The 27,016-nt window shown below is 39.3% G+C and overlaps 1 protein-coding gene and 1 pseudogene across 4 annotated transcripts in view; both read right to left on the reverse strand.

The window, feature by feature from the left end:
* Positions 1–572: 572 nt before the first annotated feature.
* The window catches only part of BACH1 (BTB domain and CNC homolog 1), a 44,191-nt gene continuing 17,747 nt past the window's right edge, over positions 573–27,016 (reverse strand). For 2 of the 4 annotated variants that reach the window (XM_044251039.1, XM_044251041.1), the window contains exons 2-5: positions 20,766–21,059; positions 17,903–19,249; positions 16,056–16,262; positions 573–4,372 (exon numbers count right to left, since the gene is read on the reverse strand). In XM_044251039.1, coding sequence (XP_044106974.1) covers positions 3,914–4,372; positions 16,056–16,262; positions 17,903–19,249; positions 20,766–20,999 — 2,247 coding nt within the window. In that variant the 5' untranslated portion in view covers positions 21,000–21,059 and the 3' untranslated portion in view covers positions 573–3,913. The other 2 variants (XM_044251040.1, XM_044251037.1) reach the window with 2 other exon arrangements.
* Positions 9,075–9,181, reverse strand: LOC122910853 (annotated as a pseudogene).

Genomic DNA, 27,016 nt, shown 5'->3' on the forward strand with positions numbered 1-27,016 from the left:
GCAGAGAGAGAGAGAGGGAAGCAGGCTTCCCGCCGAGCAGAGAGCCCGATGCGGGACTCGATCCCAGGACCCCGGGATCATGACCCGAGCCGAAGGCAGCGGCTTCTTAAAAAATTAAGAGGATCGGGCTCCTGGGTGCTTGGTTGATTAAGCAAATGACTTTCGCTCTCAGCTCAAGTCTTGAGCTCAGGGTCATGAGTTCAAGCCCCACATTGGGATCCATGCTGGGCGTGAAGCCTACTTAATAGGTGATAGATAGATAGACAGATAGATAGACGGATGGATGATAGATAAAATTAAGGACTAATACAGTACCCCCTTAAAAGCCCTAACAACCCTTAAAAAAACCTTACAACTCTATCTGAAGATGGAGATTAAGTAAATCAGTAATCAGGCTAAAATCTGTGTTTCCTTAACTATCTGAGTGCTGGGAATATTTTTTTTTCAAGCATAATAAACAATGAAAGATTATCTCATACAAATTCTGTAAGTTATACTGATTTGGACCAAAAGCATAAAATTAGTAAATTCACAGAAAAGGTGAGAAAATGGAAATGGAATGTACAACTGTATTCAATTAGAGGCAATTTTAGATAATTTTATTATCTGTCAATTTATCAACCAATATCTAACATTTATGGTTTTGCTACATTTGGATAAGCACATTGAAGAAGAATGCAAATTAAATACTATAAAAGTTGCCTTTTAATGAATCATGACCTTAACAGGAAATGGATATATAAATTTAATGGTTTTATTGCATTATTAGAAAATTATATTGTGAAAGATACAAAAAAATCAATAGATGTTATTATTTCCATTTATTTCACCATCAGAATGCCAACTTTTCCATTATGGCTTTAAATTTTCAAACTGCCCAATAGATTTCAAAGAATAGTTTATTACATGCCTAATAAAACACTTAAAATATTTACAGATTCAAAATAGATGTTTCAAAACTGAAAAAAGTTCACCTGAGAATTCATTATAGCATTGCCATTTGTTTGATTTTTTTTCCCAAGTTGTTAATGTGGCTAAGGGTCCACATGCAACCTGTATCGTCTACTGCATCAAATATATTTAACTCCTTATTTAAAACTGGTTAAGCATTAAGCTACAGTAAATCATGTTATTAAATTTACAGCTGGAGAACCAAGATTTAATTTATAACCGGATTTGATCTGGATGTAACAATTCAACAGATTATTTGCCATAGCTGTAGAATTCAAACAATGAAAGCAATTTTAAGGTAATGTTACTTTACTGAGTCAGACATAAATGTCTTGAAAATCATCAAGCACTGAGAAGGCCAATTAATAAAATAAGGAACAATGATCACGTAAATATGCCATATACAAACTGAAAACAACCTTTCCAAAATTCTGCATGAAGGAAAAGATATACACTGTATATACATAATCCTGTCATTTGTCCTCTTCGGCAGCCTTAAAAAAAAAATGAAAACAAACTTTCTTAGAAAAAACTTCTTTAGAAGTTAATGTTAAAATAGGCATAAATGTGTAATGCTATGCAATATATAGAAAACTTCCCCACCTTATGGCCGAAAAACAAAGATAAAATCTTTTTCTCTCTGTCCCTCTGTATTACAATTTGAAAATCATGTAGGTATGAGGTAGTGTAGTTACTTGTATTACATGCTGGCTATTAAAAGTAATGCTATGTTTTACAAAATATTACAGTTGGCCAATAATCAGAATATCATTAAAATAAACCCCTAATGCTGAACTGTTTATATGCAGAGAGAAATTTAAACCAAGTGTCTTAAAAATCATATTTAAATTCTGGAGACAACTGGGTTGTATCATAAAATATTAAGTAACCTTTCAAAGCAGTTATTTACAGTAGCCGTTAAAGCAAAAGGTTATGTGACATTTGCACAAACACAAACTGATATGACAAACAGCTGAGTGTACACTGAGGTAGGAAATCAAGGATTCCACTGGTTTGTATAAGATTTTACAGTTTGTAAACCAGAAAAGTTTTTATATTATTTTATATTTTGAAGTTAAAATTTAAAATTACAAGTATCAAAGAAATAGCTACATGGGGCTATTATATAGATAGGGTATACACACACAAGTCTTTGTAGCATGGGATGCATTATCATAGAATTACTCTCCCTGACGAGTTCTTAAGGGTACTGATAAAAGCCTCTAGAAAATAAGCAAGCCCAACTAGTTTTCTCTTACAACTAAGTCAGTCACAGAGATAACATACAACCACTGAAAATATACTAGCAGTATCTCCCCCAACCACCCACCTCCCCATTGAAAAGGATAAACATTTGACAAAATTACTCGGAAGTAGTAAGTCTGGTCCCCTTAAGCTGTCAGGACAAAGGTCTGCTTGCTTCAGACTCCCTCCTGCAGTTTGGATGCTCGTCTCCAGGGTCAGCTACCCAGGTGACTTCACTAGACTCAGAATGCAAGCGGTTAAAGCCTCTCGGGTGTCTGATCTCGGTGAAATTCAGTACTTTCCAGTCCAACACGGTCAATTATTCCTGTGTACCCTTTAAAACTCCGCTCTACAAATGCTTCTGCCTACGTGAATATATGCAATTTTTAGAAAAAATTGTTGAGAAGGTTCATAATCTATAGGTCTATTTGACTCTCAAACAAGCCTGTAACATCAGAATGGCCAAGAACCACTGCAAAATGTTATGGGGTACGTGCTGAGATTATAAAAATTTTATTTTCAAACAGGACTGAATGAACGCAAGGACCGATTACAAAATGCCCAAGTCAAAATGACTGGTGTGCCCTTATACACCAGATTTGGGGAAAAAAGATTAAATCTGGTTCCCAAATTCAAACCCACAATGGAACAAGATTGAGTTTCATCCTATTTCACAAACCTTTATGTTTGCAGATACATTTTTATCTACAATAATGCTTTGTACAAGCAAACCACAGGGCTTCAAAAATAGGAGGAAAAGCAAACTGCTGCTCCTGATCACTGTCAGCAGACATCTCTCCCCGCGGTGGAAAGACGCACGGTGACCTCTGCTGGAAAGACCGACAGCCTTGGATTCTGGAAACTTCCCCGGGAGTCTAGGGAGGCTACAACAATGCTGCCAACGCCTCCCTCACGCCACTGTATCCCAAGTCCTCTTTCTTCGAAAAGGAGAACGTCAGGATGTTCGTCATGGACCTAGATGTGGTCGAGACTGCAGGGAAGAAAGGAGGGAGCACAACACCTCTCCTGTTGACGCAGCCAGAATCGCTGAGGCTGACACCGAGGGAGAGCAGGAGCCTCTGCCCCAGGCCACCCGCATGCTGCTGTCTCCTACCTATTTCCAGCGGAAGTTAACAGTCGCGGTGTAGGCCGACCAATCCCTGGCTTCCGTGGGAGAAGAGCAGAGCTCCAGGATTCAGGAAAGACGGTGTTGTTCTCACACTGCGATTCTACACGAGTGTTTCTCAGTTAGCTGACTTCGAGGCAGAACTGAGCTCCACCAGCATGACTCGGGCAGGCATCTTCTGTTAAACCCAGTGTAGTGCAGAAAGGTCAGATTACAGCACTTCTGCGGGCTCCTTCTTCAGGAGGAACCCTATAGACGTTTCAGGCTGCAAGACTGTTGACTGGTACACTGCTTTCATTCTCAAATTTATTTTGCGTGCTGGGAAGTTACTACTCACGGTTATTATTCTTAATAACATGAGCTTTTAAAGCCTTACTGCTTTTTCACAGGTGGTTTTTTGGGATCCAGGAGGCATGTAATTTCTGCATCTCATGGAAATCAGAGAAAAATCAGGATTGACTGCAGAGGAATTCCCTTACCAGCAAACTACCAGGGGCAAAAAACAATATCATTAAGAGACAGAAGCTGTATTATGCATTTAAGACACTGAAACTGCAGTAGATGAGTGGTGTGAAGGACGTGAATGCAAGTTTACTCATCAGTAGTACATTTATCCGTCATCTGCTGGCAGAAATCAGAGATGCCTCCCCCCGGCTGGCACGGTTCTCCGAGCCCGGCCTGCTCAGGCGCAGTGCTGGCAGCGGCCCGGGGCTCCTGGCCGGGCGCAGAGCCCGCCGCCCCGCCGCTCTGTGCACCGGGGTGGCAAGCGCCTGGTTCGCAGGTGGGTGGCCGTGCTGGGGGCCCCTCGGGTAAACTCAAAAGGGACGGTAACACACGTTCCCCATCAGGAGTACTTTTTCCTTTTTCAGAAATTAAAAGTGAGAGCGGGCAATCTGAAGCGGAGTACTTCGCAAGTATCTGGATCTGCTCTTGACTTAGCGCTGCTTCTTTACAGACCTGCTGGCACAGTCCAGTGAGGTTCTGCTTTGTCTCGCCCAGCGTGGACAAAATGTGATCTCTCTCTTTCAACAAGCTCTCCTTTTCATTTTGCTGGGAGGGGGAAGGAGAAAATGACTCGTGTTTAGTAGCTCAATCCACATTTCTAAGGTAACCAAACATTTCGCTTCTACTGTCATCTTCTCATTAAATAAGATCACATAGAATTTTTACTTTCAACTCAATCCAAAAATCTACTAAGTACCTCAGAGGCCCATGATCCCTCATCCAAAACTCTGAGGCCCAGATGTATCACGGGATTCAGAATATCTCAGATTTTAGGAAGACAACGTGGATGCACACATAATCCCTCTAGCAGGGTCTGGGGCAGTACCCCCACTGTCAAACATCTTCACATTTCTAGATAAAACACATTAAAATATAAAATTATGCACAACGTGGGAGAAAGAAGGACACAGCCCGATGTCAGCCTACATCAGTTTTCTGATCAAATACTTTATGACAAACTTGCCAGATCTTCAGAGCTTTCTGGATTTGCAGATTGTAAACAAATGTGGGCCTGACAGTTGAGACGGAATATAACCAAAAATACAAGTACAGTCCTCATAATTACTGCATCTCAAATCATTGAGCATTGAGTTCATGCCAGATACTGTGCTAAATGCTTTCAGATATGCAATGTCATCTGTCATTCATGCAATGACTCTGTTGATTTAAGTACTAATGAACCCATTTCACGGATGGGACACCGAGTTTAATGTGCTCAGAGTCAGAAAGCTAGTGAGTGAATTACTCAAATATGAGGAGTTTGGGGAGGAATTTTATGCTTTTTAATTATTATTTTTGGTGCTGTTATTATTACTACTTAATTTTTTTTTTTTTTAATCCCGACAGGAAAGATCCAACCACAGAATGTTTCAAAAGTTTTCCTGGTTCCTGCCTTCCTGTCCATCATCACTTGCTGATGCTATCTCTTTCCATCAAGGTCCTACCTTGGCCTTCCTATTCTACCAACCACTGCATTGCTTCTTACCTAGTATGAGCTAGGAAACCAAATAATCAAGTTATTTATAAATTAAGAGTAAATAAATGTTGATAGGTCAAAGGTTTCTCCTATGCAACTTAATGACACTCTCTTGACTTTCTGCTCACTGGCAGGCTCTGGAGAGCAGAAGTTGGAAGCTAACATCAGACCGTTTATTTCAGAGTGATAATCAACAATGACCATCCTTTAAATGGATTCTAGTCTGGAGCAAAAACAGCTAAAATGGCAAAAAGAAATTTACTTCATATGAAAGTGCTGCTACGGTTTTACGTAAAAGTTTTTCTTAAAAAATTATACATGAATCTAATTATTGATAGTTTTTAAATATTTCAAGGCCATCTAATGTTTTGAATATAAAATACTAAATTGTATTTTTTTAATTTATTTTATTTACTTATTAGAGAGAGAGCACAAGTGGAGGCAGAGGGAGAGAGACAAGCAGAGAGCCTGACGTGGGGCTGGATCCCAAGACCCTGTTATCACGACCTCAGCCAAAGTCAGGTGCTTAACCAACTGAGCCACCCACAACCGCAAAGTACTCAATTTTATATCATCAAGTATTCTCTAGTTTGTTCATATTTTTATAGAATTGTTCTGTTTTGAAAAGACAGGTACAGGTCAAGAATATACAATTTTTTAAAATATAAATGAGTAAATAAAATAAAACCAAAATCAGTGTTTGACAGTATATTTTTGGTTACAGAAAGTTTGTCAGTTGTAGGCTTCTAATAAAATGAATCTACAGGTACCGAGAGGGCAAGAACAGGGCCTACCACTACCTGCCCAAGAAGGAATATATTTAATGCGATCAGTACCCACTTCTTTTTATGGCCTCCTAAAAGCCAAACCAAATGAGGATGGCAACCAAGCTTCTAGAAGAAAATAAGAAGTATTTTTCTTGAGTCACAATACTCAGCCACGGACTCCTCTATCGAAGTTGAATGAGTCTTCATTCTAAACAGAAACAGATGAAGTGTTTCTTGTTTGTTGTTTTTTAAAAGATTTTATTTATTGGACCCAGAGAGATTACAAGCAGGGAGAGAGGCAGGCAGAGAGAGGGAGAACCAGACCCCCCACCCAGCAGGGAGCCTGATGTGGGGCTCAATCCCAGGACCCTGGAATCATAACCCGAGCCGAAGGTAGAGGCTTAACCCACTGAGCCACCCAGGCGCCCCCGAAAGATGAAGTGTTAACTGCTGATGGGTCTTTTAAATTAAACATGGCTAAGCAAAACCATGAGTTCCAAGCTTTCTTCCAGAAATGAGAATGGCTACTTTAAACCTACAGATACTAGAAAGATGACAAATACTTAATAACTTCATTATCTTTAGATAAACACTGATATGACCTTAAATATGCTCCCTACTCCTACCACACTAAGTAACGGGTGACATGATGACACTCTGTGTGTGTCCCATACGGAATGGCTTGCTTACAACTAAAATCAACAGGTACAACCCTGGAACTCTACCATGATTAAATGCTCCATTTTCCCCTGCACTTAAACTCCTACACAGGTAAGTTTCCAGGCAGTTACGGATTTTTCCATTTTACTCTAATTCTAAAACACAAATTTACTTTGGTAATATTCATTAAATGAAAATAATTCAACTTAATTGCATCATAGTATCTTATTAAAGCTACCTCCCAAACATACTCTATCAACAACTATATTTTTTTACCTATTCTACCTATTTCTACAATATATTTTAATTCTCCTATATACACCTATTCTATATTTCTATTTGTACAATGCACCTATTTCTACAATATATTTTGCCTATGTATACCATATATTTTAATTTCTCTACCTACTTCTTCTATATGCTTATTTTTCTACCTATTTATATATTTTAATTTTCCTGTAATACAACCACATAAAGCACAAGTCTGAGGTACTGTGGCTTTAAACACAGATCTGTAAGAAAAATAAAACTGGCATCCTGGTGCCATTCCACATTTTATCACAAAAAACTTACATTCAAATCCACATTTTCAACAGCTAGTATGCAATATTCAAACATAGGAAGTTTAAAAAATATGTTTTAAATATAATTCATCCAATAAAGATAAGGGATAAAAGACTTTGGCACCAAAAGGACTAGCTGACAGTGACAATTTTTTAGGTTAAAGAGTATTCACTACTAGGAAATGACGATTAATGGTTCCTTATGATGTAAAGCCTCTACATAAACAGGAGAAATATACAAGTGGCCCTTAAAAGTATAAATATAAATGCTCGGGATGCCTGGGTGGCTCAGTTGGTTAAGCGACTGCCTTTGGCTCAGGTCATGATCCTGGAGTCCCAGGATCAAGTCCCATATCCAGCTTCCTGCTCAGCAGGGAGTCTGCTTCTCCCTCTGACCCTCCCACTTCTCATGCTCATTCTCTCTCACACTCTCTCTAATAAATAAATAAAATCTTTAAAAAAAAAGTATAAATACAAATGCTCAATTTCACTTATAAGAGAACAAAAATAAAAGCCACCATGAGGGGGCGCCTGGGGGGCTCAGTGGGTTAAAGCTTTTGCTTTCGGCTCAGGTCATGACCCCAGGGTTCTGGGTTCAAGCCCCACATCGGGCTCTCTGCTCAGCAGGGAGCCTGCTTTCCTTCCTCTCTCTGCCTGCCTCTGCCTACTTGTGATCTCTGTCTGTCAAATAGATTTAAAAAAAAAAAAAAATTTAAAAAAAAAAAAAAAAAAGCCACCATGAGATACCAATTGTCACTATCAGATGAAAAAAAACCAAAGCTGAGGACAAACTCCTTGCTGAGGCTGTGGGCAGACAGATACACAGATGCAGCTAGCTGGTGGGAAGGCAAAATGCTACCACCTCTACTAAGCAGAATTTATTCATATCTAACAAAATTACATATGTATTTACCCTTGATCCAACAATCCTACTTCTAGGAATCTATCCCTAAGGACACATCTCCTTAAACGCACACACACACACACACAAATGTACAAAGTTATTCATTGCAGTGTCCCAAATGTCCACCAATAAGAAATTGGTATGGACACTGTGCTATAGTCACAGCTGAATATATGGAGCTGTAAAAGGAATGACAACCTCAGGGCACCTGGGGCTCAGTCAGTTGGGTGTGTGACCCTTGAATTCAGATCAGGTCATGATCTCAGGGTCATGGGATCGAGCCCCACAGTTGGCTTTAAGCACAGTACAGAGTCTGCTTGAGATTCTCTCTTTCTCTCTCTCCCTCTGCCCCCTCCCCATCACACTCTAAATAAGCAGATAAACAAGTAAATAAATAAAATCTTAAAAAAAAAAGAATGACAACCTTTTTGAACTAAAAAAAATATTTCCTGTAAACCACTTCTTAAGTGAAAACAGTGAAATACAGAAAAGTACATATAGAATGTTTAGTAGGAGAAAGGGTACTAAGAATAAACATAAAATACTAACCTGTTTTTAGAAAAAAAACACAAGGAAAAAATTCAGAGACTAATAAAAAGTTACCCATAGGAAATAGCTATGAATAGGGTATAGGGAAATCATGGCATCAAGACTTTGGAGTACAGCTTTTTTAAAACATAGTTTTAACATCTGAAACATATCAATGCTTTATATATTTGAAAATCACACGAAAACTGTGAAAAGCAAATCATAGTAATAAATACAAACAGAAACAAATTAATTTTATCGTATATCAAATTGCTAGCACAGACAAAAAATTACTTCAAAAAACTTTTAAACTTTTAAATTTCAATAGTATGGAATATATTTAAGGACAAAAGGGGCAGACAAATCTTAAATTTTACTCCATCTGCTTATTGTTAATAGTAATACTGATAAGAACAGATACTACACTTGATCTTAGCCAAAAGGCCGAGAAGCGATGTTAATAGTAATACTGATGCTGTAATTTTGTTACTATTACATTACTATATAATTATATATTTTTAACATATAATTATAATATAGTTATGATACATTTATTATTTGCTTTATACTAACATATAATTATATTTACTATTACTTTAACAAAATATTTCCTGTTTGCTTTATACTTATATATATGCAGTCATTATATTATAAATATATTTGCATAAAGCAAAGAGAAAATATATTAATATAACCGGGAGCCAAGATTTTCCCTGTAATGGAAAGAGATAAAAAACACAGAAGCAAAGAAAAAAGCTCTATACTATGAAATTTTTACTGAAAATATCTACATGAACTTGTGATTTCTATTATATTTTTTACTTTTATTTATCAAAGCATGATAAACATACTGAATGTACACGTGATTTTACACACAAACATACACACACATACATTTCCCAGATCAACACACTCCAGCAAAAAACATGCTTTCTTAAGTTTAACACCTGCTAAAAGGAATCAGAGAATTTTGAAGAAATGATTCCAAATCTTGGGACACAGAAGATCCAAGGTAAGCCTGTGACATATTACTCCAGGGGGCACAGAACCACTAATGGGGTCATGTCAAAAGGACATAGCAGCTGGCTTGAGGGCGGGGGAGGGGGGGGAGCTCTCTTTGGCCAAGTTTGAGAAAATATCAACATCAAAAAGGCTAATGACCACTATGGATTGTAAGATTAAAATTAGGAAAAAAATAATCCCTAAGTCCACAGTGATACTAAAAGAATGTGGTAGGAGGGAAGGAAAACAGGAGGAAAGAAAAGTTATTTTTAAAAGAGGAATACCAGAACGCCTGGGTGGCTCAGTCAGTTAAGCATCTCCCTTTGGCTCAGATCATGATCCCAGGGTCCTGCAATCGAGCCTCACATCAGACTCTGCTCAGTGGGGAGCCTGCTTCTCCCTCTCCTTCTCCCTCTCCCTCCGTGCTCTATCTCTTTAAAAGAAATGAGTAAAATCTTTTCAAGAAATTAAAAATAAAAATAAATAAAAGGAATACCAATAAATAAATTAATAAATAAAAAGAAAAGAAAAGAGGAGTATCAATTAAGCCTGAGTGTAAGTGGAACAAAGGACAGAACTGGAAAAGTCACTATTTTGCAACATCCATGGTAAAGGTCACCAACATATACTAGAAAGCAAAAAATGTAGGAGTAGCGGGGAACAGGATGCTCCTAAACGGCTTCAATAATACTTCACAGATTACTGAACAACTACAGAGGAAAAAACATAACCTGGAAAATCCGCACCTATGCAAGTGGGCCGCCCTACCAGCGCGTGCCCCCCCCACAACACAACAGAGAGGACACAACACCAGTTCACATTTCTCTTCACTTCGACATCATAAACTTTCGCAGTTTATGTGAAAATGGAAGAACGAGCTAAAACTAATTGTTAAAAACAGTCAATTATTAAAAGTGGGACATTTAGAGAAATTTGGCCGGGACTCCTCAAAAAATTACTGTGATTTTAAAAGGAGGATGAGGAGTGCTCTAGATTGAGAGACTAAAAGGCATAACCAGATGTGTTCTGTGATGACTGGAGACTAGTTTGGGGAAAAAAGTGTATATATGAAATATATCTGGGGAACAATGAGCGTAATCTGAATAGGGAGTAAATATAATATTGAGGATTTATTTTTTCTCAGGTGGGATAAAAATACTGGTAAAATATGTAAGAATGTCTGTTTTTTAGGAGATACACGTGTTAGCATTTAGGGGTGAAATGTCATAATGTGGTGGCTTTTAAATGATTCAGAAAATAAAAGAAGAGCAACAGAGACCAAGAGAGAAAAGACAGTGAGACAAAGATCAACCAACTGTGCTTAGAAAGAGACCGAAACGGCCTGACAGGGAGAGACACAGACAGACAGACAGACCAGCCTAACCAGAGCAGGGACATACATCTGCCCAGAAAGACCAACAGAGAAGCAAATGTGACAAACTGTCAATAACTGTTGAACTGACATGAGGTTGTTTATCACACTATTCATTTCACTTTCCTGAAAGCTTGAAATTTTCAGAAGGCAGGGAAGGAAGACGAAATCTAAAGAAAACATGAGAACACATAAACCTGGCTCCCTCTGAGAATACACGCATTTTATTGGCAAGGACTACTTCTCGTTTATCTTTGATTTCCTGGTACCCAGCACAACATTTAATATGCTTGGCAGATGCTCAGAGAAAGAAGAGAGAACTACTTTTACTTAAAAATACTGCAAGATGGGGCGTTTGGGTGGCTCAGTTGGTTGGACGACTGCCTTCAGCTCAGGTCATGATCCTGGAGTCCCGGGATCGAGTCCCGCATCGGGCTCCCAGCTCCACGGGGAGTCTGCTTCTCCTCGCTCATGCTCTCTCTCACTGTCTCTCTCTCAAATAAATAAAATCTTAAAAAAAAAATAAAAATACTACAAGATTTGTTGAGCCCTGGACATGTGCTGAGTAATACAAAAAGCTTCCCATCCCTAATGGCATGTGATCTTTGCGATGCTGAGGGAGACGCTATCCATATCCCATATCGCCAATGAGGGAATGTTGGTATTAGAGGTAAAATAATTTCCCCAAGCCACAAAGCTACCAAAGCTACCAAAGTAGTCAGACAAAACTTCCGGCCATTTGACTCCATAGCCTCCATCTGAACTCTGTGTCCCAGTGCAACAGACTCTCAGATTTAAATGGGCACAAAGATTTTCCCTGGAAACACTTATAAAACGCATACTTCTGGGCCCCTCTCTCAGCTCTGGGGTGGGATTAAGGAACATGCATTTTATTTTCCTATTGATCTTTTTTTTAGGAAAGTGCATTTTTGAAAGATCATCCCCAGATAACTCCGATGCCAATGGTCCACAAACCGCATTTCAAGGTGTGCTGCTCAAAGGTATCACAGAACAGCAATGGGCAAATCCAGAAGGGCCCCGTGGGTGTGTCTGGAGACGGCAGTGTGCATGTGGGTAGAGCAGCCAGTAGCATGCGATTTATTATTAATCTGTGCTAAAACAGGTTTTTTTTTTGTTTGTTTGTTTTGTTTTTTTTTTAAAGATTTTATTTATTTATTTGACAGAGAGAATTCACAAGTAGATGGAGAGGCAGGCAGAGAGAGAGAGGGAAGCAGGCTTCCTGCTGAGCAGAGAGCCCGATGCGGGACTCGATCCCAGGACCCTGAGATCATGACCTGAGCCGAAGGCAGCGGCTTAACCCACTGAGCCACCCAGGCGCCCCAAAACAGGTTTATTTTTAATAAAATAATGTAATCTTCCCCATAAGATGCAAACATTAAGGACAGATGAGGTCTCTGTACTCCTATACCCTCACAATGGACAACGGCAATAAAACAAAATGATGTCTTAATTCAAGTGCTTTTCTGAAGATTCTGATTCTGATACCAATCAGTCTTTGATGCCATCTACGAGAAACACACTTTGGTAATTTTTTTCTTTAAAAGCTAAGTTCCTTGGGGCGCCTGGGTGGCTCAGTGGGTTGGGTCTCTGCCTTCGGCTCGGGTCATGGTCTCAGGGTCCTGGGATCAAGCCCCACATCGGGCTCTTTGCTCAGCAGGGAGCCTACTTCCCCCTCTCTCTCTGCCTGCCTCTCTGCCTACTTGTGATTTCTCTCTCTCTGTCAAATAAGTAAATAAAATCTTTAAAAGCTGAGTTCCTTTGATTTCAGGGTTACCTTTCCTCGAGGCCAAAATGGTACAGAAACATATTATTTGCTAACTTTGGAATTAATGTTCCAGAAAAAAAAGAAACACAGACCTTGTAAAGAATCCTATCAAGATAAGAGCTTTGTAAGCCAAATATATTAACAGAAGTTGGATGATTCTTGAACTTTGTATATTGGTTTAAAAAAAAAAAAAAAGCTGTGTTATTGGTTGGTTTGTAGATTATACATATTCAAAATCCTTATTGTGAATGCAATGCCAAATCAACACCTAACCTCTAATACACTATCAAATTTTAAATAAATGTTAGCATTACCATCAATTTAAATAAATACACATCTTTCTTTTTCTTCAAGGGTTCCAGTTAGATTCTGACAGGACTTCTTGTTGCGAAATACAGCTCAGTAATTTACTGAATTCGAACTAACATCACCCTTCCGCTTTCCCAGCACCCTCATTTATACATGATCATTATTCCGTGGACCCATCTTGAGGACTTTTTAGAATCACCATTCTTACTGTAACCAAAACACTTCTTTCGTGTGTTGTTCCATCCAGTCTATAATGCTATTACTCTTAGGACAAACCACAAAAAGTTTATAGCCAACAGCCAAAGACTGAAGCTTACTGAAATATGGGACCCTTCACATGAATATTACCAGACTGGTTACTGGGTTAACCTAATCAGTTAGTGGCTATAGTAACATGGCTGTTTAGTTATGAAACAAGTATTTTCCCTTAAATAGGTTTGCTAAAATACCACCCAGACTATAAATACTGGGAAATACTGCTGGTCTACTGGCCATGTTTCCAAAGAGTATCATCTAAAAACAAACAAACAGATCTGTCCCCCACATTCTCAGCTCTCCATACTACTAAACACAAACTTGGGGCAGAAGTGTGGCTGTTAACTACTATAGGTCCTGCTCTCTTTACCAAAAAAACAAGACCCATAACATCACCCAATAACCAGGGTCTAAATTCTAAGCAAACTTCTTAATGTAATAAAATACCTTAAGGCTCAAATTATTTTACTTCTAGGAAAAGGGCCAGCTTTCTTAGTCCTATAAGCTAATAAGTAGCACACTCTCTGCTTATTTTCACCAGAGAGAGATATCTGTGGCAAGACTGAACTTTACAAGTGCCCCTTACCCTTTGCAACTGGAGTGTGCCTGGATAAATTACTAGAACCGTGAGCAGTATGAAGGACTGGGCAGAGTTCAAGGAAGCTAAAACACAAGGCAAGTCTCTCTGCTCAAAAAAAAAAAAAAAAAAAAAAAAGCTAGCATGTCTTCTCCGGTGATACTGGGAAGAACGAAACTGGGCTGAGCTCGGACCGGTGCATACCTGGGTGAACAGATCCCTGGCAGACTATCTACTCTGCCTGCCCAAGGGGGGCTCTCAGCAGCCACATTGCCACTATCTGTTCCTGCTCTCTCATCACAGAAGAGGACACCTGAGCTGAAATAAGCCAACTAGATGCTCACCTCCTTGGGAATCTAGAACTAAAACTGTCATCTCCATCTGCACTAGACCCTGGAGGAGAGTGAACTATACGGAAGTCACACTGCAGCCATTCCTCCCACGCGTACTTGGTGGCACAGAGAGCCACCCACGGAGTGCCACATGGGCAGGTGGAGAGAGATGAGCTGAGAGAGAAGACTGTCTGGGCTCCTGGCACTTTTCCACTTGCTCGTTCTATGCTACTTACAAGGTCTGCTCCATTCTTTGGTCTCTATATGAGACACACCTCTATCCTTACAACAAATGCATTCATTAAGTCATTCATTCATGCTTCAGACGGTTTGTTTCTTACAGCCGGTACCAAATTACTGAAACAGGTAAACAGGGTACTGACCACAATGTATGAGTAAGTTTTTATTTTTCCTCTCTTCTGAAGGTATATAAAGGCACAGATTGGTTTTTAATTTTGTTTTTATTTTGTTTTGTTTTGTTTTCTGTGATGAGGGCAAAGATGGATTCAATGGAGGAAATCACAGCATTATCATAATAATCAGATACAGCATAAAATAAGGATGCATCTCCTGGACAGATTTTTCTTTTTACTAAAATGTTGCTGCACTATTGTTATGCATTGCTAGAATGTTTGTGCTTGAAGACTTGCTACAATCACAATTTTAAACTTTCACCAATAATTAACAAAGACTCAAAACCAAATATTCAAAGAATGTTTTTACTACTTCTAGGGGCTGGTTTCCCTGCTTTCTCCACCACAGTTATTTTCTTTCATACAGTGCTTCCTTCCACCAACTATTAGGAGAACAGAGAAACTTGGGTGCAAATGAATCCATTTTTCAATTAATTTATTTTGATGATGGAGAAAATAACAAGATTCAATAAAGTAAGCATTCCTCTACTTAGAGTCTCATTAGATCTTAAAATTTCTATCCATACCAGCATGAGTTTTTTTCCCTTAGATGAAAGATCCAAGTTGGGTTTTTTTGTTCTGGTAGCAACCAAAACAAGTTATTCAAGTTCACAGTTCATTTAAATGAACAACAACTAGAACATCAGCTTTTATAGACACCAAACACTGCACAAAGAGATTAAAGTGTTTCATCATGTCTTTAATCTTTACCCAAACACTAAAAATTAGGTAGACAGTGGGGCACCTGGGTGGCTCAGCTGGTTAATCATCTGCCTTCGGCTCAGGTCATGATCCCGGGGTCCTGGGATCAAGCCCCACATCACTGAGCTTCCTGCTCTGTGGGGAGCCTTCTTTTCCCTCTGCCTCTGTGGGCAGCCCCCCTCATGTTATCTTGTACTCATGCATGCACTCTCTCTCTCTCAAATAAATAAATAAAATCTTTTTAAAAAGAATTAAGCAGTCAGTAAAATTACCCGTAATTTGTGTATCATTAAAAAACCACCCAGAAATAGTTCTCGATTTACATATTATAGCATAACACCCTAAAAATGTAGAATTCTCACATAAGTAAAAGTCTATGAAAACTCTTATTTTCTCATTTCTTAAACTTTCTGAAAATGTCATATCATTTATTTTCTTAAAATGGTAATTGGTAAATTTTGAAATTAACGGAACACTGAGCATTATAGCTGACTTGGGAACTGAAACAGCGATTTCCTCTATAAAAAAGAAAGAATGAATGAATTTAGTAGAATTTAAGCAGCAAGAAACTTGTATCCTTACCAGCTTCTCAATTTCTGATTCAAGATTCTGTATGCAGTCAAGTTTCCTCTTGCGACAGCGCTGTGCGGCAATTCTGTTTTTACTTCTTCTTCGAATATCATGGATACATTCCAGTTGTTCTGGAGTCAGCTTGTGCATTTTCAACAAGGATTGAAAATCATTTCGAGAGAGTGAAATTATTCGTTGTGCATTAAATGGCAGTTTTACCTAGAATGTAAAATAAACATGAGTAATTGTTGCCATACTATGGAGTTACAATTAAATCTAGGAAGAGGAAGATACACATCTCTATTTTCCAGGGAATTTTATTTAAACTTAAAAAAGAAAGACCTCTATCTCCAATTTCTATATAACCCCTTATAAAAAATGACTGATAATTTGATATTTCTAGATTATTTAAGAGCATTCAGAAAACAAGAAAATTGAGAAGCATTTTTTTTAGCAAATAAAAATATTAACACAAATATTCATGTATTTAAAATAAAGAGAATTTAAGTTCTTTTACTAGGGTATTTTAATAACACAAAAATATCTTTAAACTTCTTTTTAAAGCGTTTTTAATGTGCTTAACCAAACCAAAAAAAAAAATCTATTTTATACTTTCACTTATACTACTGGGTAGCACTGATTGAACACTGGTATAATTACACTAGAAATTTCTAAGGCATTTCAGAAAATTAAGTTTTCTGTCAAGAGAATAGTAGTTTCATATAACTCAACTTAAAAATCTACACATTTCACTTTCCAGTATAGAAATGGTTAAAAAAGCCTTATGAATATTTTAAAGTCATTTTTAACATACTTAAATTTGGAAAAAGGAGAAATTTTTTTTTAAATAAACTGTGTGTCAATTTAATGATATTATCAAAAATGCTTACAAAACACTGATCAAGTTTCTCTGGAAACCTACTTAATTTGTCTTTCAAACTTAGAGAAACTCGTTATACAAAATGTTTTAGATTTCTTAAATTTTTTTTTCTTAACATTATTTTCATAGTTTCAAACACTGGGTTTATAAATGCCATAAATAGATCTATAGAAATATCTAATGCGTACATATTACTTCTTAAATTAAATCACCTATAACCTCCCTTCAAAGCCAAGCCAGCGGTGGGTGGAGGGGGAGAACATCAGTCCCTCTTTTAAACCCATGTCATCCAACAGCTAGAAACTAAACAAAATGATAAAGCACCAACAAGCATTTATTATCACTGGAATTACGGTAATGTTTTACAAAAAAGCAGCTATCAAATACAAACATTTGTACACAAACTACACAGATCATGCTTGGTAAGGTTAATACCATACCAGCTACATGTAACTCCTGCCGAATTATTAAGACATTAAACTAATGGCTGAAATGGCTAAGGAAAATAAGAAAAAAATTAATGGCTCTGAAAAACTAAGGCAAAGAGAACTCAGCATCAGAAGCCACATTCCTACACCTAGTCACTACTAAGTCACTGCTAAGTGACTAGTCCAGGGATCCTGTGGCAATGAATAAGATAGGAATATATGTTGCATTTTTCCAGCAGTTACCATGTAACAGCCACTGACTCTTTTTTTTCCCCCTCTTGGGACACGGTATTTGATTTAAACAATTAAACAGCCAATGCGTGAATCCACTGCAAGGCAAACATAAATATACCTGCTTGAAATATAAGAACAGAGAAGTCCTTCAAAGTTGGTCCCACTCTTTTGGTACTGATCACATGGCCTATGGGTTTCCAACCCCCTGCCTGAGCCTGCTCATATGTCCCTAGTGGCACAACAGGAGCTGACAGAGAGTGACCCCTGATTAACACTGGTAAAACAAGGACTTAACAACACACACATTTTCCCCTCACCTCACATTCTTGTTCTCTGGCTGAACAGGGTTCGCTGTCCCCTTCAGTATCGGTCTCAGAGTCCTCTCCCAAGCTAATCACACAAGCATATGGGTAAGGTTCCTGCTGGGGTTCCGAAACATACTCAACGTTTCCAATTTCCAAATTGCTTGAACAGCCTTCGGTACTCAGAGTACTTATAAAAGGGCAGTTGACAGAACTCAACGTTGTAAAAGTCCTCTGACCCGGCTCTGGGCTCTCACTAATCCTGATACCCAACCAGGGACACTCAGACCGTTTCTGCGAGTAGATCTGCTCTGAGCCATCTTTGGCCACAGCAGGGGATAACTGCATTTGGCAGGAGGAGTCCGTGCTGCAAATGTCACTCCAGAAGCCTTTGGCCAGGTGTTCCGCCACTTCCCGTTCCACACTACTCCGATCGCTAGAGGCGAGGCTACTGTCTTCCCTGGGGCCAGAGTCAGATTTCAAATGTAAATCCTGACTTTCACCAAATGTTTTCTCCTCTTTAACCTCTGTACCTGACAAAGGCTTTTCTGTTAACACTGCTGTGTTTTGCATTCCGGCAAAATTCAAGTCACCATATTGGTCGTATGTGTGTAAAAGAGACAGAGAATAGAGTCCATGAGGGTCTGCAGAAGAATTGTGGGGGAAAGGAGTCACTTCCGACTTTTCTGATGGGCAATGAGAAGCAGGATCTTCCTTCTTGGTTTCTTCATGTTCTGTTGCTAATTTACTTTCTTCACATTTTAAAGTCACCTGCAGATCTGTGCAGTCCTGGGTTCTTCCCAGACACTCATTTTCAGGTGTCTCATTCGGCTGAACAGAAGAAGCCTGAACGTCCTTGACACTGGATTCCACAGTACGGACTCGGTCAGTGCCGAAAGCTTTTTGGAATTTTCTGTATTTGGGGCATAAAGATGGCAAAGCCAGAGCAGCATCTTTTTCTAAGCACATGGATTCACAGGTTTGACTGGCACTGTCTTGTAGAGGAGATGATACTTTTGCATTTGCTTGATACCTATGTAGTTTCCACTGAGAAGTCTGGACATTTTTATTTTCCAAAAACTCCTCCACTTCGTCAATTTCTAAATCCCTCTGGTCCAAAAGTGAAAATTTAAGGTCTGCTTTTTGACAGTGTGATGGGATGCATTTTTTTCTTAGGCATTCTTGCTGGTCAGCAGTGGAGTCCAAAAATTTAAATTTGAGAAACTGAAAGCAAGACTCCTCAATGTCACGTACACCTAAAAATTCCACACACTTGCACACTTCATCCACATTGTCCTTATTTAAAATCAGTTTGGCAGTGTAGGCAAACTGAATCAAAGGTTCAAATCCTTTCACTGTCACCTGTTAACATACAAAATAAAAACAAATGCATCACTTGAAAGCAGTCTAGTAGATAAAGAAAAGTAGAAGGGGAATAGAGAGATGAATAACTTACTTGGATCATCATAAAACAGGTCTTTTAATTTGAAAGTAAAAATATTCTTCTAGAAAATATAAAGCTAATTAGGAGTCTGGAAAAGCATGCTTAACATACCCCATTCACTGGAACCATACCCTCCACTTTATGGAAGTGACACATGAATATAAAGACATGAATTACAGTTTTACTCATATGAGGTAAAGACAGTAAACACAGCCATTATATGTGTTGCTCCTTTCTAAAAACAAAGGCTAACCTACAGTTGGCCTTTATCATTTTCTTGGTATTGCCTTATTCACTGATCTCTGCCACAGAAGTGACAATCTGTTGATACCCCATACTGTAACGACAATTTTATGGAAGCACGGGTGACCAGAGTAAGCTAAACTGTATGTAGGCTTAGTATCCATCAGAGAGTTGTCCACACAGACCTGTCATAAACAAAAAAGTTCTATATACTTTCTCAAACTCCTCTTAACAGCTGCTATTTTGTGTCCCAATGTCACAAGGCTCAACATTCTTCTAGCTGCGTTCACTCACTAAGTAAAAGCAAGCTATTCTATTCGAGTAAGAGTGAGTGTAACCAGCACTTCGCAGACCTGTGAGAAGTCTCCGGGAGGCAGGACATAACAAGGACAGAAACATTTACATGCTTGAGCTCCACAACAGCCTGCCGTGAAAGACATGTGTAAAACCAAGCTCCACAATTATGACACAAAATCACCTTTGGTTTACCAATGCACAGAAACAATTTCAAGAAAGAAGAAGGGGGGCAGTAGAACACTTATGGAGTACCTACTTTCCATGAGGCCATGTCAAAAATGATTTCTAGAACCCTAAACCCACTCAGTGTCCCATTACAGGAAAAGGTCAAAGGGCGAGAATGTGAGACAGCGTGTCCATGACTCTAAGCATGATCTCTCCCAATGTCTACAATCCACTGGCTGTGCCCTGCTTTGGTCACTGTATCAGAAAATAACATAGAGCCACCTGGGTGGCTCAGTCAGTTAAGCAGCCAACTCTTGATTTTGGCTCAGCTCATGATTTTAGGATTGTGAGATCAATCCCTGCCTCAGGCTCCACACTGCGCATGGAGCCTGCTTTAGATTTTCTTTCTCCCTCTCCTTTGCTCCACACTTACACATATGTTCTCTCTCAAAAAAATAAAATAAAAGAATATAATAGTAGGTAAAGTTATTCAACTGTTCAATATTGTTAACTAACATCCAAAATTAACAATTCTAAATGTAAAAATGTTGTAATTTCCATGAAAAAAGTTAAAGAAATGAGTTGCTGCAGAACCTGGGAACTGCTCCTCAGCCTCATGACAAGAAGGACTCTGTTTTATTTTTTAAATTTAAAAACCATAAAGAGATTTAATTAGGTTCAGTTAAACTAAAATCAGGAAGCTTCCAGAACCAAGGACCTCTTTCCCACCTCTTCTGGTAGAGTAATGTTAAGCTCTGCATCGGCCTGTCCTACGATTCTCGAGTGGAGGTAACTGCTGCACGCCGCCAACACAGATCGGTGGGCACGGAACCGCTGGCCCTCCACAAGGACAGTGACATCACACAGCACGTCCTTCTTCCGCTGGTCATTGAGGCTGAGCAAGACATTGGTGCTGTGCACCGAAGATTCATAGGCAAAAACCGCGATCTCACTCAGAGACATTCTGCATAACAAATGGTGTCGGGAAGTTCAGTGAAAGCATGCTTCTCGTCGTCATCAAACCTGTAAAAACACATGCAAGATTTCACTTGAATAGTCTCGTTAGAAGTATTTTTAAAAATGACAGTGTCAAATATAAGTGAAATTACTCATCACAAAAACAAAAATGAAAACAAAATCCTCTAGAGAACCTAGACATATTTATTACTTTATTTCATTTCAAATAGGTTCTTCACCACCATTTTTAGTTAGTTTTTCTAATTTTAGGGAAAAGGATCTCAGGATGAGGGAGGGAAGAACTTTATGTTCTCTGAAAGTAAGTCATTTCACCCTGACAAAACACCTCCAATGAGCAAACAGACTCATTGGTCCAGGAAGTTTCTGGGTGGGATCCCAAACCTGTTGTTTTATGACATGAATGGGCGTGTGTGCCTAGTTCCCCAGAGGTCACCCTTGGGATGGGCCTGGCAGTAGAACAGGCGTATGGCATACCACCGTTCTCCCTTCTCCAACGTTTGACAGCTGGCAGGAGGCTTTGGTGCTTTATAACAAGAGACACACTCTACATAAGGTAAAGTTCCTCCAACATAAGGAAGAAATGACTTGAGAAAAAGACTCGAATCTGTCAAGCCAGATCTTAACGAGTCTTTTTATAGAACAAGTCATACTTTACACTACAAAATAGAGGAAATGAGTACAACTATTTCATCATGAAGAACATGATTTACCATACACAGAAACTCTTAGTTTTCTGAAAATGTTCAAAGATAAGTTATCAAAAAATGTGTATGTATTTTAAAATACACCACATTTTAAATATTATGACATATCATAACCACCATTTTTATCATATACAAACTACTAGCAAAAAAGATAGCCACAATATATGTATATCTACACAGTTCAATCATGTACTATTCTTAGACATTATCTATTATATAACAGAGACTGAAAGTAAGAAATTAAAAGAGAGGTTCTAGTATCTTCCTCCAGAGCCCAACGGCCAGTGGCGAGCACGCCCAAGGAGTGTACGCATACCTCTCTGTGGCATGATCAGACTGAGAAACTCCTCACACGTATCACCTGTCATTCACTTTTGTTTTTCTGAACTACTGCACTGCCTAAAACAAGAAGGTCCTCAAATGTTCCGTGACTGAATAAACGTTCTTGCTTCCAGATTCGTGACACGCCAAGCAAAAATGAGAGGAGACAAGAGGACTACTGGTGTCCAGGCACACCAGGCCCAGATCACGGGTGACTTCTGCCTCACGGACAGGCTGTTTTAGTCACAAACACGTGAAATGCATCTATAAATCCTACCTTACTTACGTGTTTATCTTTGAAGTACTCAATACAGCTAAAACGTTGAGTTCTTCAGAAGTAGTCAATGAAAACAAAATGTCTCGTTATGTGGCTGAGCTCGGCCCTAGGTTAAGGCTTACAACCGATCACTCACTGGTTCAGCACACCACATAAAATCACGGCGACTGCAAAACAGGCACTAGGACTAACTTAACTTCTGGACTGTGCCCATTCAAAAGAGTAGTGAATTCCCTTTTGCAACTGGTCTTAGTATTTCACTTACCAACACAAGGAATTAGAGTTAGGAATCGTAAGGAAGAACTATCAAAGAGATCACGTGCCCCATGAGTGTGGAGCCACACAGACCACTGCCCTCCACTTTCTCTAAGACTGTGTGCACCTCCCCCCGCCGAGCCAGACTCAACAGCTTGCCTTTCTCTGTCCCTGCACCCAAGTCCCCAGCCTCTTTATTCGTTTCAGGCATCTGCCTTGCAAACCCTTGTAACTAGACTCATCTTACTTTTACATCTTGTCATTCTGCCGACCTCTGCACAGCCAGGCAAAATCATAAAAACACACAGGCTGGGGTCACTATAAATTCATGGTCTCAGCACTGTTCATCAATTCTTTCGTGTGCCCTGATATCCCGTTCTCCACAAGAGCCTTCCTTCCAAGTGGACACTTTTGTCTTCATTAAGTGTCCTTCCCAGTAGACAACCACAACGAGGATCTCCCACCACCACCTCCACAGGCCCCCTCTCCTACTGAAAACAGTCCCCAGTGTCTGCTCTCGACCTCAAAGCACCCTTGCAGAATCTTCAATCCAGGACCTTCCCCTAACACTCTCTTCTCACGTATGTCCAAACTCTCTCTCTATGCCAGCTTTTTCCCATTAGACGTCGCTCATAAGTATGCTTAAGTCTCTCAAGAAACTATCCTAAAACACTAACAGCAAATATTCATCGAGCTATCATTCTGTACCAGGCACAGGCCTGCGGTGCTGACACAGCTTACCTTACCTACTCTTCAACATAGCCCTATGACACTGATGCTCTTACATCATCCCAGCCTTACAGATAAGGAAACTGAGGCTCAGTAAGAAGTATCTTGGCTGTGGTCAAAAAACCAGTAAGGCGAAGAATGAGGAGTCATACCAAGTACCCGACTACTCCATTTTGTCTCCCGTTAGTAGCTGCTGAACACACAGTAGAGAAAGTCACTGCAGTACTGCCTCCCCACAGTATTACTAAAAGGTTGTGCATGAAAACAGGGAAATGAGCCTCCCAGAGCGCCAGGAGCAAATGAACTGGACCTGAACTTCAACAAAGAGGACTCTGGACTCTTCAACACTGTAACCTAAAGGTACGCTGGTTCTCAAGGAAACCACAGCAAACGCAGTTCCCACACCTTCACTTTGAAGCTGCTGTCAGCACACATATGAGCCCTCACTACTCACCTCAAATCCCAAAAAGAATTTATTCTTGGCTCAGCCCTCCTGTTTAGGCAGTTTGGGGTAACAGATCACTTCAGAAGTTCTCAGCCAACTTAGATTTGCTGTGAGATAGAGATTTGGGAGATAAGCCAAGGAGAGAGGAGCCAGGGACCCCGGAAGGACAACAAACAGCCTCTCAAAAGAACCAAAAGTGTCTCACTTAAGCGGACTAAGCATATGCATGTCATGACTGATCCTGCTCCTCGCAGAACCTGGGACTCATCCAACACCTCCCTCGGCCCTTGTAGGCAATCTCTCATTGAGACCTGCCACCTCTGCTTCTCAACACAGAAACCCACTTCTCTCCATCTGCATTGCCACAATTCTAGTCCAAGCCATCACTGGCTCTAGTCTAGACAGAGACTAGACTACCTTTTATAATGGCGTCTAAGCTCACACATGTACAAATACACTAAATAAAAAGTGAAACTAAGTTTCACCTATTAATATTTTATCCTTACTAGTGCAAAGTATTCTAATATCTACTTTGTTCTATTAAAATAAATAAATAAATTCCAGTTGTGATCCACCGGATTTCAAGAACCACCAAGGGACCACCATCTCAGGCATGGAAAACACAGTCCAGTGGCTAACTCCACACACTAGGTTCAGATTCCAGCTCTGCCATTACGTAGCTGTATGACCTTCGGGCAAGCTGCTTTAACCTTGCCAGGTCTTGGTCTCCTCACCTGTAAAATAAGGATAACAAGAACACCTCACTGGACTGTCATGAGGTTTATATGGACAATAAGGGTAAATGGTTTAGCACAGTACCTGGCCTATAGCAAACAAATACGAAATATCAGCTGTTCTTAATGATATTAATAATAACAAAAGCTTCATCCCCCTCAATCCCCTCTAGATCCCCTCCAATGTGCTCTCCCACATCAAAGTGATTTCTCCCTTGCCAAAACCCAACGTCGTCTTCCAAATTTCTTATGATCAGTTCTAAATCCTTAGCCCATCCTCCAGACCTGCAATAATCCAGCCTTATCTCGAGTTTTGTCTCTCTTGCTATTCTCTTGCCTCACCACCCCTTCTTCTTGCCCCAGGGAACCAAGCTCCTCTCCACCTCAGGGCCTTTGAACACACTGTGCCTGCAACCTGCACTTCTCCTACTCCTCAGCTGGCTAACTCCCCACCTTTTAGGTCTCAGCTTAAACGTCAAAATCTTGTCTGACTTGTTTTCTGCCATAACTCAAGCACATAACATAACTGTACCTGATTCCATGCAGGAACTTGCTTCTGAATGAATGATTTCACATATTTACTACAAATCCAGAACACAGAGCATCTACATTTTCTTCCAAACACACTGCAATCAGCTATTCTGGTATATATAGGAACAATGCCACTAAGCCCGCACTCAGAGAAAAGTCCTTGGATACCAGCTTTCTCACAGTCAGGAACAGGGAAAGAGAGCCCACCTCTGGGAGCCAGAAACGTATCTGCAAGACAACTGGTCAAAGAAGAACAAAACTTGGCAACTATAAACAAAGCCAGTACAGCTGACTTGCATGAACAAAGACATCACGACCCTGGCCTCATCAATATGGGGTACTACAGAAAGTTAATCTGAAAATCAATTTTCCTAATTCTGAAAACCACCTAAGTGGTCAGTAATCTATTTTTTCACCCAATAACATGATGACTAAAGACTGGCACACATCCTTCTAGCATCTGTCAGTGTGACCTTGTAACATTTCTCAAACCTAAAAGGTAAAATATACCACCACCCAAGGAACCTTCCAGATTTATAACTGTTAATTTATTAACACCAAACTTAGATTCTTACATTACACATGAATTTTTCTCTATTCCTAGAAATATAACTACTGTTATATATAAAACTATATATATATAGTTTTATATAACCTACTGTTATATATATAGTTATATATAACTATATAACTACTGTTATAATTCAAAATAAAGGTTTGTTGACCTTTGTAGCTTGCTGATTCATTCAGTAATGCTGATAAAGGATGAACAAGCATTTTAAAGCTTCCTGTACTTCGATTTAGAAATAACTTCTGCTCTCTGCTCAACATACACGATTCAAGTTTTAAAAGTCACCAGTTGATGTTTTTGCTTTCAAAATGATAAATAAACAAGATGCTATGGTTTCATCCCATTTTCATAATTTAAAAGATAACCTACTTTTTAAAAAATCTTTTAAAAGCCTAAAGTGGTTATCTGATCATGGACCAAGTACGATGCTTCACAACCAAAATTCAGAAAGTAACTGTATTAGAATGAAGTTCTACACATACAAGAGCTGGAATTTTGTTTCCCTCAAATACCATAGAACTTTGGTTCCTTGTTTTTAATTATGAGTGTGGAAGGGCACAAAAAATAACCAAGGAATCACTTACAAGGAAAAACAGAAACAAAAACTATCATCCAAACATCCTTTATCATCACTGAACAATGACAAATGTCCTTTCTACACGTGTATACCGAGCTACCCAACAGATTTAGTGCCATGAAAACACAAGTAAAAAACAGTCTCTACATTCAAGAACATCACCTACAGATGTTCAAAATGAAAATAATGCCTTGGGCAAAAGCAAGGACAATGACCGTTAGGATCAACTTACACAGGAATGTGAACATTCCTAAAGGTATTTATTTGCAATAACTCTCCAAACAAAAACTACTTCCTAGTCAATTCTCATTTAACCATAATATTCAATTAATGAAAATGATGATTTCCAAAACAGTTGTTAGCTGAGGGTGTGTGTGGGGGGGGGGGGGATGTGGTTGGGCATCAACTGGACATCCCATATGGCAAAATGGGCAACTGAGTTGGCCTTTATAGAAAAAACAATACTCTTCATCTGCAAACATCTTCATCTAAGGAAGAATTCCTTAGACCCTCCCTCCCCTTCTCTCCAGTGGCCATTTGTAATTTCTACCTCTTTCTCCTTATTGCTTCTGCCCACCACCAACTCCGTCACAGTCTGTCAATGACCTTTACCTCACTCAGTTTCAGGTCAGGGTCTCCAAAGGCTCAGAAGACAGGAAAATTCCATTCAGCACACCATCCTTCTCAGCTCCCTCCTAAGCTTCAAGCTCACCTAAGCCAGTTTCTGTTACAATCTACCCAAGATACCTAGCGTTTGAGTGTTCTTCTGCAGTTAGGTGCACCTCATCTTTTACTATTCAAGTAGATGGCAAAGACCCAACAATATTGTGTGTGTACACCTTTAGTTCTTTGTCTTTC

Source organism: Neovison vison, chromosome 6 (genome assembly GCF_020171115.1).
Source record: "Neovison vison isolate M4711 chromosome 6, ASM_NN_V1, whole genome shotgun sequence".
NCBI lineage: Eukaryota > Metazoa > Chordata > Mammalia > Carnivora > Mustelidae > Neogale > Neogale vison.